Source organism: Balaenoptera ricei, chromosome 11 (assembly GCF_028023285.1).
Source record: "Balaenoptera ricei isolate mBalRic1 chromosome 11, mBalRic1.hap2, whole genome shotgun sequence".
Taxonomy (NCBI): domain Eukaryota; kingdom Metazoa; phylum Chordata; class Mammalia; order Artiodactyla; family Balaenopteridae; genus Balaenoptera; species Balaenoptera ricei.
Window position 1 is genome coordinate 57,808,415 of NC_082649.1, and position 12,525 is coordinate 57,820,939.

Genomic DNA, 12,525 nt, shown 5'->3' on the forward strand with positions numbered 1-12,525 from the left:
ACAACTTAAACTTTTTTTATTTCACCCATTTACCTGGAAGTGTGGGTCTGGGCTGAGGCGCAGGTCCTGGATATTGGAGGAGGGAGCATGGGTGACATTTCAGAGCCAGAATCCACACAGGTTGGTTCCTTTTGGCTGCCATTGCTTGTTGCAGAGTTGCCAAGGCCCTCGAGAAGATCAGGGCCTTGGTAGGGGAAGGAGATAGGTTTTAGAGTCAGCCAAGAATGACCTTGAGGAAGTCACATGACCTCATTGAACTCCAGTACTCCAGCTTCTAGACATTCAGCCAGTGCTAGTTCTGTTCTGTGCCTTCTCCTTTCCCCAAATCTGCAAACATTCTGTCTCCCCTCAGAAGTCTTGATTTGGCCTCAGTGACTCGGAGAGGCCCTGTGGGTTATGAAGAGCCTCCTGCTTTCCTTTGACTTTGGTTGTAAACCATGTGTGCAGGTGGAACGATGGCAGCTCCCTGCGGCCCCTTTCCTGGTTTTCTCATGCCTGGCTGTAGAGTCCAGCCCAGGCCAGCTATGCTGGGAGCCCTCTCCTTGCCCTTGCATCCACCCCCACCCTGGGAAGGCTTGCTGAGGGTGTAGCTCAGCCCTCATTGCTTCATGCTGTAAAGAATCCCTGTGTTTTCCTTGGTGCGATTTTCTTAGCGTTTATTTTTCCTCAACTAGTAAGGTTTTGAAAGGCAAGATTAGGGTGTGAGCCAGAAAGGCAACTTGGATGCCTTTTAATGCAAACCTAAGGAGGCATCCAGCTCACGTGTGGGCTGTCCCGTTTCACCAGGAGAGCACTGGGCTTCAGAGCCAAAGGGTTGATTAAGAATGAAGAGTGTTCTTACTAATAAGAACCTGCTGTATAAAAAAAACAAGTAAAATAAAATCCAAAAATAATAATAATAATTGCTTTTTTAAAAAATCACATTTTTAACTCTTTTTATCCCTACATCTTCCAAACTTTTTGACCCCAAAACCCTTTTTTAAAATGTAATACCCACAGAACTAATGTTTCACGGAACACAGTTAGGGAAACTCTGATATACAAGAACAAACATGATAAAAAAAAAAAAAAAAAAAGAATGAAGAGTGGTTTTGTCCTCTGCACTGTCTTCCCAGAGAACCTCTGGCAAGGGTGGCGGGGGGGCGAGTGGGCAGTCAGAGGAGGATGGGGACTTGGCCTGTCAGAGACTCCTCATTCCAGCACAGCCAACAGTGGCTGTTGTCTGAGAACTTCCTTAAAGCAGGACCATGTCTGCTGAAGCCTGGATTTGCCTCCCTGGGGCTTCTCCACACACCTGTCCTGGTGCAGCCAGCCCATCTGTTGGTACTTTTTGTCTTTCAGGAGGAAATGGGCATTTCCTGTGAACTGCTGGAATCAGACTTCCTCAAATGCAGTGTGGGATTCCCTTTCATGAGGTCGAAGTCGAAGGTAAGGGGCAGGGACGGGGCACTTCCTTGGCAGCGCCCCCGGCCCTTCCCACCAGCCACTCATTCTGCAACTGCCTCCCCGAGGTTTCGTCCACACCCCACTGCAGTGGGGTGGCCAGTAAAGCCCTGCCTGGGCACAGCCAGCCCTGTCTATGGCCATCTCCAAGTCTGTTCCGGGTGCTGTGGACATGTGGTCCTTCCCCTTGATCCACGTGACATACCGCAGATGTGAGACACACGCCACGGCCTTTGTACTTTGTCAAGCACCATCTGGTTGGCCTCTTAACATTTTATTTTCTGGGACATCCCATGCCACTTTGAGTCCCTGGAACAACATAGGAGAAGATGTGGTCTGGGCTAGTGATCTACAGTCCTGGCTGTTGCCCCCCGGGAACTCACAATTTTTTGAAGAGACCTCTTAAAATATAAATAATTGTATTGCACTTCATTTTTTCAGAAAAGTACAAGAAAGTACAGTCACTTTGGTATTTATAAGGAGCCAGATTTTCTAAGCTCAAACAATAATATGGTTTAGCGTATTCGGAGATTCATGGAACATTCTAGTATGTGCCATCATTATAAAGAGATGCAAAGACGTAGAAGATGTGATTTTTGGAGGTAAAACTAGACTCTAAAAGACCAGTTCCACCTTTTTAAATGGAAGCTGTTTTCCCTGCTATGATTTGAAGGAAATTTTATATTCCTTTGTCTACCTTTTTTCCCTTCCTAAAAAAAAAAAAAAAAAAGTAAGTTTAATCCTTTTATCCTGCCTATGTCATAGAATTGGATCATTTTAATCTCTAAGGCTTTTTGGTCTCAGTACATAGTAGCTGTTTTGCAAACCAGTTGTGAGAATGTTCTAGTAAGGAAGATTTGCTCATTTCTTAGCAAATCACTTGAATCCCTCAGCCTCGTTGAATGTACCTGCTCCAAACTGTGGTGGCTCTTATATCTGTGATTCCTCAGCCTTTTTTCTGGCTCTGATCCTCATTCTGTCCACATTCATCCCAGGAGAAGGGAAGCCCCAAGTGGTGGCTGCCCTCAGAAAAGCTGGCAGAATATGGGCCAAGTCCTGTGAGATTCCAGGTAGGGTGAGGATGCAGCAGGAGGACCCTGAATGCTGGGCATCATTGCCTGTAGTAAAATGTGGCACGCACATGCAGACACACACACACACACACATTTTATTGAAATCTTTTGAGCAACAGGAAATAGACTTAATTGAAACACTTTAAAAGTAGCCATTTTGTTGTAAAATCCAGCCTCCCTCCCTCAAACCTAAGGTGCGTCTTGCTACTTTTAAAGATACTTTAAAAGGAAAACTTATCATTGCAGATGGATCCAGGAATACTTCCCATAGAGAGAAAGTGAATAAATGAATACAGTGAAAATAAAGTAATCTTGACTTATGGGGCCTTAAATTTTGTTAAAATTCATTCTCTCTCAAAATAGTCACAGAGCCAACAGAAGTATGGATGTTGGATGTTGGATTTTTCTTCCAGCTTGGTAATGTCACTGCCTTCCTCCACATACGGAAGTCAAGGCCTGTAGCAAGGCTGGTCCTGGAGGCAGGTCTCTGGGGGTGAGTCCCTGGAGAAAGCCCCAGAAGCGACCCAGCAGGGATGGGGCTCCCTCTATCCACAGCCCGGCTTGTCCTCCCCTGCCCTCAGACCCTGTGGGTCATCAGGCTCCAGACCACCTGCTAAGCCTCATGACCACACTATCTGCTTACTTCGCTGGCCGTATGTTTCTGTCTCTCATGACCAGCCTGCCCGGTCCCTGACCTTCTGTTCTCCCAGGCCTCTGGCTCTCATTTTGGCTTTGTGCCCAAATCTTTTGCTTCTTACCTCACTTTGATCTTTAGAACGCGTAATTCAGATCTCCTGCCAGTTCAGACTCTCTGCTGCAATGAGACCCTTGACTTTCCCTTCCTTTGGGTCCTCCAGCTCTGTTTCCTGTCCTATCTTCATGACCCACCCTCACTGTAAGCTGACAGGTCTCACTGCAACAGAAATTTCTGTCTACAAAGGGATGCCCAGCATCCGCTCTAGTTGATGGTCCAGTGTCGTGGTCCAGCGTTCATTACTTTCAGGTAGCATGCAGTTCAGTAGAATCCGGTGTTGCAAAGTTAGACCATTGCCTAGAATTCGTCATAAAGGAACAAAATGACGTCATAAAGGAACAAATATTTAGATATTAAATAAGTCATAGACTCTCAGAACTTGATGGAATTTAAGGATCATTTTGTCCACCCTCTTCTTTTTTATTGAAATGCAAAGAGATCGAGTATCTTGGCCAAGATCACATAGTTTGTGGTAGAGCCTGGCTCTATAAGCCCTACCCGAGGGGTCCTTCCTGATTCCCACACTTGCCTGGTGTGTATATGGTGAAAACCATTTGCTTGGAACAGTGTTCCCCGAATCACAGGGTGCCCACCACTGGGAGTACCTGAGATGATTCTGGGTGGCTCATGAGATGATTTTAGGTGATACATGGACATAACACTAAACCACGTTGACTCTAACGGTGAGAAATTTATTACCTTTTCAATACTCTTTCAATCCTAACTTTTTGCGGAAGAAATTCTCCGGTAGCTCTACAATATCTCTAACACCTCCCTATCAGTCGTTAATCTCCCTTTTATCAAAATAGAGCAGACCTTAGGCCCAGAGCCTTCAGCAGGCAACAGAATTCAACACCCCTTTGTTTCCGTTATGTTTATTTTTATGATGACCTCCTCTTTATGGCAAGTGATCCTGGATTCCCATCTGTGATAGTGATATAAATTCTTCTCTTTAAAATAGTCTTTAAACAGCAAGAGTGAGGCAATAAAAATACAAAGTACATATCACAGGTGATATGATAAGCAGATGTGGCAAAAACTGGGATGATGGTGTGTGAGTGAAATTTAGGAAGTCCTGGTTTAAGAGTTCAAGCGTATCACTTCCTAACGAAAACCTCAGTTGCTGAAAAGGACAGCGTACCTCTCGCCAGAGTGGGCTCTGCGTTTTATTGCTAAAGTTGTATCTCTGGCCTGACCATCAGAGAGAAATGCACACAGAATAAAGCTTGCCGTGCAAATGAGCATCCAGAGGTCATAAACTGCAGAAGATTGTAGTGTTTAAGTTTGGAATGCTGGCTGATGCCAAATGTCACTTTCTTTTCCCATAGTATGAATTCAGCGTGATCTTTGATACAAGCCACCTGTCTGGGGAAGAGGAAGTTCTCAGCTTCATCGTTACTGCTCTGAGGTAAGGGGGATTTAAATTTTTTCCAAAGATGAAAGATTTATGGGACCAAGAAAGGTCATGCCCTGGTCATGCTTTGATGATGATGCCCAAAATGCCGAGGAGGAAGGAACCGCTCAGTGATAAAGCCCCAAACCGCTGCATAGAATCGGGTCTCTCAAGGATGGTGCTTGTCTAGTTCCACTTGTGCAGACACCAGCTCAGACAGAGCTGGGAAGGACTAGGGGTTCATCCAGTCAGAGGTAAATGATTTTACAGCTGAGGAGAGACAGACCTGGAGAGGTCAGGATTCCAGCCCAAGCTTATGTGGTTGGTTAGTTCACAAGTGTCCTCTGTGGTCAGTGGCTTCTCATGGATGTACCCCAGCATCCCTTGATGCAGGGACAGGGCACCTGCAGCCTGAGGGCCTGGCCAAGCCTGTTGGTGGAGGCCCCCAAGAGATGGTCCTCAAGAGAGGGCTTGTCCTAGGAGCTGAGTGGGCAGATAGGGAAGGGGACAGTGCAGTAGCGATGTCTTCCCTCAGGACTGTGCTCCTGCCTCTCTCTCTCCAGTATAGCCAAGGGTGCTTGAGAGAGACTTTGGGGTCATGAGCTGCCTCCACAAGCCAGAATCCAGACGTGCCTTGAAGTGCCATCTGGGTAGCCCTTGGCCGATAGCTGGGCTGGAAGGAGAGGTACTTAGGTGGGTGAATAGGGAGATACAAGCTTTGACTGTATAGGTTGGATACCCAAGGCAACCTTTTTATTTGAATTTTTATTTGGAAATGATTTTAAACTTAACAGAAATGTTGCAAAGAATAGCGCAAGGAACTCCTGTATACCCTTTACCCAGATTCACTCAGTCTTGACACTCTGCCTCATTTATTTTATCATTCTCTTTCTATGTATGATTTTTTCCACTTAACCATCTGAAAGTAAGTTGCAGACATCATGCCTCTTTACCCATAAGTATCTCCATGTGTTTCCTAAGAATGAGGCCATTCTCTTAAATAACCCCAGTATAGTTATAAAATTCAGGAAATTTAACACTGATACAATGCTATTATCTAATCTCTAGTCCATGTTCCAGTTGTCCCCAAAATGACTTTGTAGCCACTTTTTTACTGGTCCAGAGTCTGATCAAGGATCAGGCATTCAGTTACCGTGTCTTATCTCTAGTTGCCTTAATCTCCAAGCCAAACTTTCATGCCAAGGGATCTGAGTCTATCCCAGAGGTGGTCTGGAGATCTGAACCAAACACTCTGAAGCCCAAGGTCAGGCAAGATCCACAGAAAAAAGGTGAGATAACAAAATCAGGAACCTCATGGCTAATGGAGGCCGGGAAAACGGAAGGCCAGACACTAGATGAGCAGACCATGAAACCAGGGGCTGCAAGTCAACCAGAGAAAGGCGATTGTGCAGCCACAGGTTAGCATGCGGCCAAGTCTGGAGACCCACTGAATCCGGGGTACAGAGTGAGGCAAGGGGCTAAGCGCTGTAAAACTAAGGCCCCCACCCACATGGTCACCTCTGAAATGAGGGTGCTCAACCCAAGACTTCCTCCAAGGAGGACTGCACCCTCGGGCACTGAGAAGGAGCTCCTGGTCCCACATTCTGAGAGAGAAGGTCATCTCCCGGAATTTTCAGATGAGCCCCATTGTGCAAGATAACAGGTGCCGGCTCAGCCATCTATCTGACCCCCAGGTAGAGCAAGGGGTCCTGCTCTGGACCACTCCTCTCAACCCCATTCATGTCCATCAAATGTAAAGCACTGAGCAGAAGCTGAGAGGGAGCAGGGATGAATGAGAGAAAGTCTTCCATCTCAAACCTCATCAAGACAGGGTCAGTCTAGAGACAGAGGCAGACACGGCTCAGTGCAGGAAGTAGGGCAGAACAGCCCAGAGCAGGCACTGTCCCTCACTCATTCTACAAACCTTTGAGCACTTACTACGACCAGCCACTGTGTGAGACAAGGGGAGATACAGCAGGGACCAAAGTTGGTAAAAGCCCTTCTCTTGGGGAGCAGTGTGCTGGCAGCAAAGGTCAGATAATGAACAAATGAACATAAATTTCAGAGGGAGACAGCGCTTTCGCTGGCAAGTGTGAAACTTCATTTTCGTCCCTATTCTCTTTAAGCCCACTTGGGGGGGTTTGTTCTTTCCTTGTCCTTGGAGACAGTCTAGGACAGTCTTGTGCATCCTCAGGTCACTCTTGGTTAATGCAAAGTCCTACAGTCGCTTCAAGCCTCAAAGCAAATTCACAAATCCATAATCAAAGTGTCTCCTGTCCCATGAAATAATCAAAACTTGATTTCAAGTTAAGCCTTCCTCCCCTCTTTCAGGGCAAGGCTGCATGAGGGAAGCCTTTCTCCGGGAATAGTCTAGCTTTCCTCCAGTGGTGCTTCTACTGGCCCTCCCCCTTTCCCTGAGAGCCCCCCAGGCTCACAGCAGGGGTTGTGAGAGGTAAAAGGCAAACAGGAAAGGTCTTACTTACCAGGCACTGCTGCAGGCACTCACTCAGTCTGGGTATGCAGAGCTGGCTCCTCCCCTTTGGGGACCCCCTCCGCCCTCCCACTACTGGGGAGGCTCACCTGTGCTTCCTCCCTCACCACATCTTCCAACCTCAGCCTCTAGGCGGCCAAAGATGCCTTCAGTTCCTGCTGCCGAGACTGTGCCCTGGGACAGGACCAAAGGTGGCCCCACCCTGGCTCTTGCATGTAGATCCCACTCAGGAATCTTTGCCCTGATAGTCTCTGGAAAGGCAGGTGATCCTTGTGGAGTCAGGAGGGGAAAGCCAGCAGCCCCCTCCCCGTACGTTTCCTGGGCCTGCATCTGACTGTCCTGATCAAGGTCCCCTGAAGCTTAACTTAAAAGGCAGTCACCCTCCCCTGACCACAAACCATTTTCTCCAAAATCTGTCTCCAAGAATCCTCCTTTCCCGACTCTTGTTACATCCTTGACATTATAGTTTGGGTTGTTGCCACCAGACATAGTAAATCCTGGTTTAGTGCTTTCCTCTGAATTTTGGCATCTATTATGCCTCAGCCAAAACTTGCATTTTAACACCCTGTCATACTCACCCCAGCCTGAGTGATTCTTGAATTTTCACAAAAACACCAATTAGTCAAAGGTTAGACTAAGATTCTTCCTAAGTGCTGAATCTTTCAACATCACCCTTGGTCCATTCTTGCCTCTTACTAATTAATGGCTTTGCCCCCAAAGCCTGAAGTCACTGGGCATTTGGGAGGTTCAGGTCAGGCCCCAACAAATACAACCCAACAGTAGACAGCAGCAGGACTGGTGGGGCACACACTTAACGAGGCTTTGTTTTATTTTTTCACTGGAGTCCTTCCTCAGTCTCAATGTTATTTAAAACTCACAGAATTAAGATTAATTTTTGTTTGGGAACCACTGTGAAGCTGGAAGTACACATTTTCAGAGCCCCTCAATCCACCACCACTGTAGCATATTTTTGCATTTAATGCTGCTTTCTCTATTTTTTTTTTTAGCACTTTCCTTAATGTTTTAGAAAATGTTCTTTCTCCTAAAAATGAGAGCACAGCACGTCACAGTGGTTGTTTGACCCTCTTTACCTTGTGTTGTCATATCCATCCTCCACTCCAAAGGTGATGACTTTCTGGTCTTTAGTTCAGCACTAGTGGGACAAACACTAATTATATCCTACATATTGCAATAGGACATGCAAACCAGATGGAAATAAGAACCACAGTGAATGTTAAAATACAGCCCAGCAGTCCCCCAACTCCTGCACAACTTTCCAGTGCAGCATGGCTCCCGCTGTCTTGTCAGGGTAGCATTGCCACAGGAATAATAGCATTTCAACACAGATGACAATTGTCTGAGCTTGCCAGCTTTGAAATCGTGCAAGATGTGATTATTTTTTATTCACACTATTTTCAATATCACATCATTCATGTTTACATAAAGCATGGCTGTGATCTAATAGAAACACATGCAAAGCATAGAGAAGGTAGACTTTGTTCCCACTGCTAGAATCCAGAAGGGCTTCAGTGGGGAGGTGGCATTTACACAGAGGAGTCTGGTTTTGGGCTGAAGAAGCCTAGGCACAGTGGTGAGGATGTGCATGGCACAGCCTGCTCTGTCACACCCATGTGACTGGTGGGCATTGAAGTGCGTTGGGGATTCCTGCCCATCTCAGAGGAAGGGTGGGGGACATACAAGGGCAGTAGAAGGAAGATGAGGCTGAAAGAGGAGATTGGGCTGGGCCACGGAGGGCCTTGAAAGCCTCAGCTGCATTCCCCAGGCAGTGGGGAGCCACTGAAAGTTTTTGAAGAGGGGAGTGATACAATGCAATGGCTTGCCCACAGAGCACAAGACTGTTGGATTTAATAAAGGGGGGCAGATGCTTACTCCAACCTGAAAATTCTCATTCTCCTGCTGTTTCTAGGATCCACAGAAAACTCACCATTGTTGGGCAGATCTATCAGTGTGCTGTCTGGGTCTCTCAACACCTGGAGCAGCTGATATTCATGGGAAGGAACATTTGGGCAGGAAATATGACATGGAAGAGACTTTTCCTTGTCAAAAAGAGGAAACTCCACCTACTTCCCAATCCCATTTAGGGCTAATCAGAGGTGTCAAAGAAGGGGAGCAAACAACACAATGGCAGAAACTTTATCTACTAGAATCTCATGTCCATAGACCAGTCGTGTTCTGATCTTAGGTGCCCACTGGAATCACCTGGGAGCCTTAAAAACTACCGATGCCTGGTCCACCCTACAGGGATCCTCATCTAATTTGTCTGGGGTGAGATCTGGGCATTGGGATTTTTTTAAAGGTTCATCAAATGATTACTCTGTGTAGTTCCTTGCTCTGTACTGGGCACATTTTCAGTCAGCACACATCTGTTAAGCACCTACTATTTACCAGATGCAGTGCTGGGCATATAAGAAAACGCTAATAACTTAATTAAAGAACATCCCTTTATGTACATTAATATTTCTGTATAGCATTAGGGAACACCTCGTACTGGTCGCTTAAATAATTAAATATCAGAATCTTCTAATTTCTTGAATCACAGATGTTTAGGAAGCTGTGTTATCTATTAAACTTGCAGCAGAATATTTCAGGCACCCATTTCTCTGCAGACTTTGGTGAAAATCTGGTCTTACTGTCCCAGAGGGCACCCACAGCACTTGATTCCCTACTGTGATGGAAAGATCCTTAAAGCTCCTTATCTTGAAAGCCACAGTTAAAATACCAGTCGTCCTTTTCTTCCCGTCACCACCCTTTGAAGATCTCTTGCCTACTTGTGGATTTAGGAGGACAGAAAGTTGAGACTAAACAGTTTCTCAAGAGCTCCTGTCTCAGCAGCCTGGCTCTGCAGACCATGGGAAGCATCCCAAGTCACGAGCTCGCAAAATAACTGGGGGCCTTTTGATGTTCAGCCTCTTTATCTCAACTTTGCAACTTCACTCAGTCTGGAGCAATCACCTGATGACAGATGAGACTGTTGGGCCAGAGCTGCCAGCGGCCACAGGTGGCTGGACAAATGGCAGGGCACGGGGTGGCGCTTCCATCAGGAACCAATTACTCAGACCTGGCGGGATGCTGGGTGAGGGGAGGGAGTAGGCCCGGGCGTTGCCATCCTCCCATCCATTTAGGAGTCACCTCTGGTTTGCCCTGAGCAGTGATTGTACAGCTTTTATTGTCCCCCCTGGGAAAGGAAGGGCAAGGAAGTGAGGCCAGGTGGGCACCTGATCCTGCTGCTTCTGTAAACTGTGATGGATTCACCCCATATGCGGAAGACAGATGAGGAGTCAGGGGTCAGAGTCACAGAGCACCATTGTTTCAGAACAATAGGAGAGAGGAGGAGAGGGGATGTGAGCTATTGAAGTATGGTTGCGTTCAGCACTCGCTGGTGGGGAGAGGAAGGCAGTGGGGGCGGAGGGAGGGCAGGGAGCCGGCAGGAACTCTGCCCAGGTTCAGGGAATGATGGGTGGGGAGTGGTCCGGATGAGCTGTGTCCAAACCTCAGCGGGCCTTGGGGACTTTTATGTTCCACCCCTGGAGGGTGAACTTAGCTTTCAACTGGGACCCTGTGTTCACTCTTTGTGGTAGAACCAAGTGTAGGTGCTGGGTTCAGCACCATGTGCCCAGTAGCCATGCTTTTTCCCAAGGTGGTTGCTTCCCTACAATAATGATCACAATTCATATTTGAAATTTCATAAAGTAGTGAAGGGAAACTAGGTCTTCTCTCTCCTCCTTTTCCTCCTCCTCCTCCCTTCCTCTCCTCTTCCTTCTCCCCTCCCTCAATCCCCCAAATCTGGTATCAGGAGAAGGCATCACAGTGGAAAAGCACTGGTTTTGGAGACTGACCTGGTTGCTGTGGGGGCTTGGGGCAAGTTACCTAATCTGTCTGAGCTGCTTCTTACCTGTCAGGGGTGGGTGAGCCCCTCCCTCCGGGGTTACTCTGAGGACCCAGCTCAGTCATGCTGAGGAGTGTGCCTGGCACATGGTAGCCCTCAACAGCATCAGCCCCCTTGTGTTCACCTTTCCAGAATGACCCTGCAAGACTCCCCATTCTGTGCTTCCTCACCCCGAGGGGGAGGCCTGTATGTGAACCTGCTGGAGCCTGAAGTCCATAACAGGAGCTCCCATGATATTTATCAGGACGGGGTTGGCCAGGACCTCTCTCCTGGGCTTGGTTGTCAGTGGATGATGGGTGATGCCTGTAGATGGAAAACAGCTGCTAAAGTCCAGCAGACCCCTTCCCAGCTGCAGTGCCCTAACCTTGCTGGTCCATTATTCATGGAGCAAGCCTTGCAGAAGCAGCACACACTGTTGGTGCCCACCCATAACCTCTCAGCACTCACCTCCACCACGCACGCACTGGACAGCTCCCGGCTCTCAGCACCTGCCCCTCTGCCTGAGGCTTTTTCTGGCCACACCCCCCCCACCTGTGCACATAGGGCAGGTGCCAGGGATTTAATGCCCCCTCCCCGCCCCCCAGCAGGCCTCAGGAGTCAGTGGATCAGCTCCCATGGCCTCAGTTAGGGAGACTGGGGTTGGTGCTCCACGCTGCCTCCCAGAGTTCCCCGGCCAGACCGAGCCCAGCTGCCCACAGCCCTGACCTCCTGGATCACGTGCCCTGATTGCCTGCCTTCCTTCCTGTCTCCCTTCTCCACTCCCCACTCATGTCTTTGTGGGAGGAATACAACTGAGACCATAGGGCACTGGGATGCCATACAGGGACGAAAAACAGAGCGGAGGGTAAAAAGGTGCAGAACGGAGACCTGTTGCAGGGAGGGGAGACGCCCTCTGTGGGCGGGCTGTGCTGACCAGTGTCCCCTCCTCTCTCCCTGCGCAGCGGCAACATGGAGCGCTCTGAGTCCCTGCACGACAACACCCTCACGCTGACGGTGCCGCTGATGCACGAGGTGGACACATCCATCACTGGGTGAGTAGCCGGGACACAGATCTGCCTGGAGCGGAACCCTGTGCTTCTCTTATGTTTGCTTGTGTAGCCAGGAGCCAGCAGCCCTGCCACTTCCTCTTCTGCCCAGCTTTGAAATGCAGGATGAAGCTTTAGCTGCAGTGACTCGTGTCCTCCTCCCTGATTTTCTCCTCTTTCCCAGCTACCCACCCACCTGGTAGGTAACACAGGAAGTGTGATGACAAATATAAGCCCCATAATTTCTTTGAATATTCTGTACATCTTTACATGCATCTCTTCCCAGTGCCCACCCCTCCAGAGTGTCATAGGATAGGAGGCAGCTTGATTCCTGAGATTAAAATCTTAGCCAAAGGCTCCTGGGCCAGAGGTTACGGCCAGATGCGTCCCAGTGCCCTGGCTGGCTCCCAGGAAGCCTGGGCTGCTTTCTGATTAGCCT

General features: G+C 48.2%; 1 protein-coding gene across 6 annotated transcripts in view; it reads left to right on the forward strand.

Annotated features, from left to right (window-relative positions):
• Positions 1-12,525, forward strand: part of ITGA9 (integrin subunit alpha 9) — a 355,586-nt gene that overhangs the window by 271,839 nt on the left and 71,222 nt on the right. For all 6 annotated transcript variants that reach the window (XR_009505770.1, XM_059939171.1, XM_059939172.1 and 3 more), the window contains exons 19-21: positions 1,342-1,428; positions 4,599-4,678; positions 12,003-12,092. Coding sequence is in view for 5 of the 6 variants with exons in the window: in XM_059939171.1 (XP_059795154.1) it covers positions 1,342-1,428; positions 4,599-4,678; positions 12,003-12,092 (257 nt within the window). In the remaining variant the exon portion in view is untranslated. The remainder of the gene's footprint in view (positions 1-1,341; positions 1,429-4,598; positions 4,679-12,002; positions 12,093-12,525) is intronic.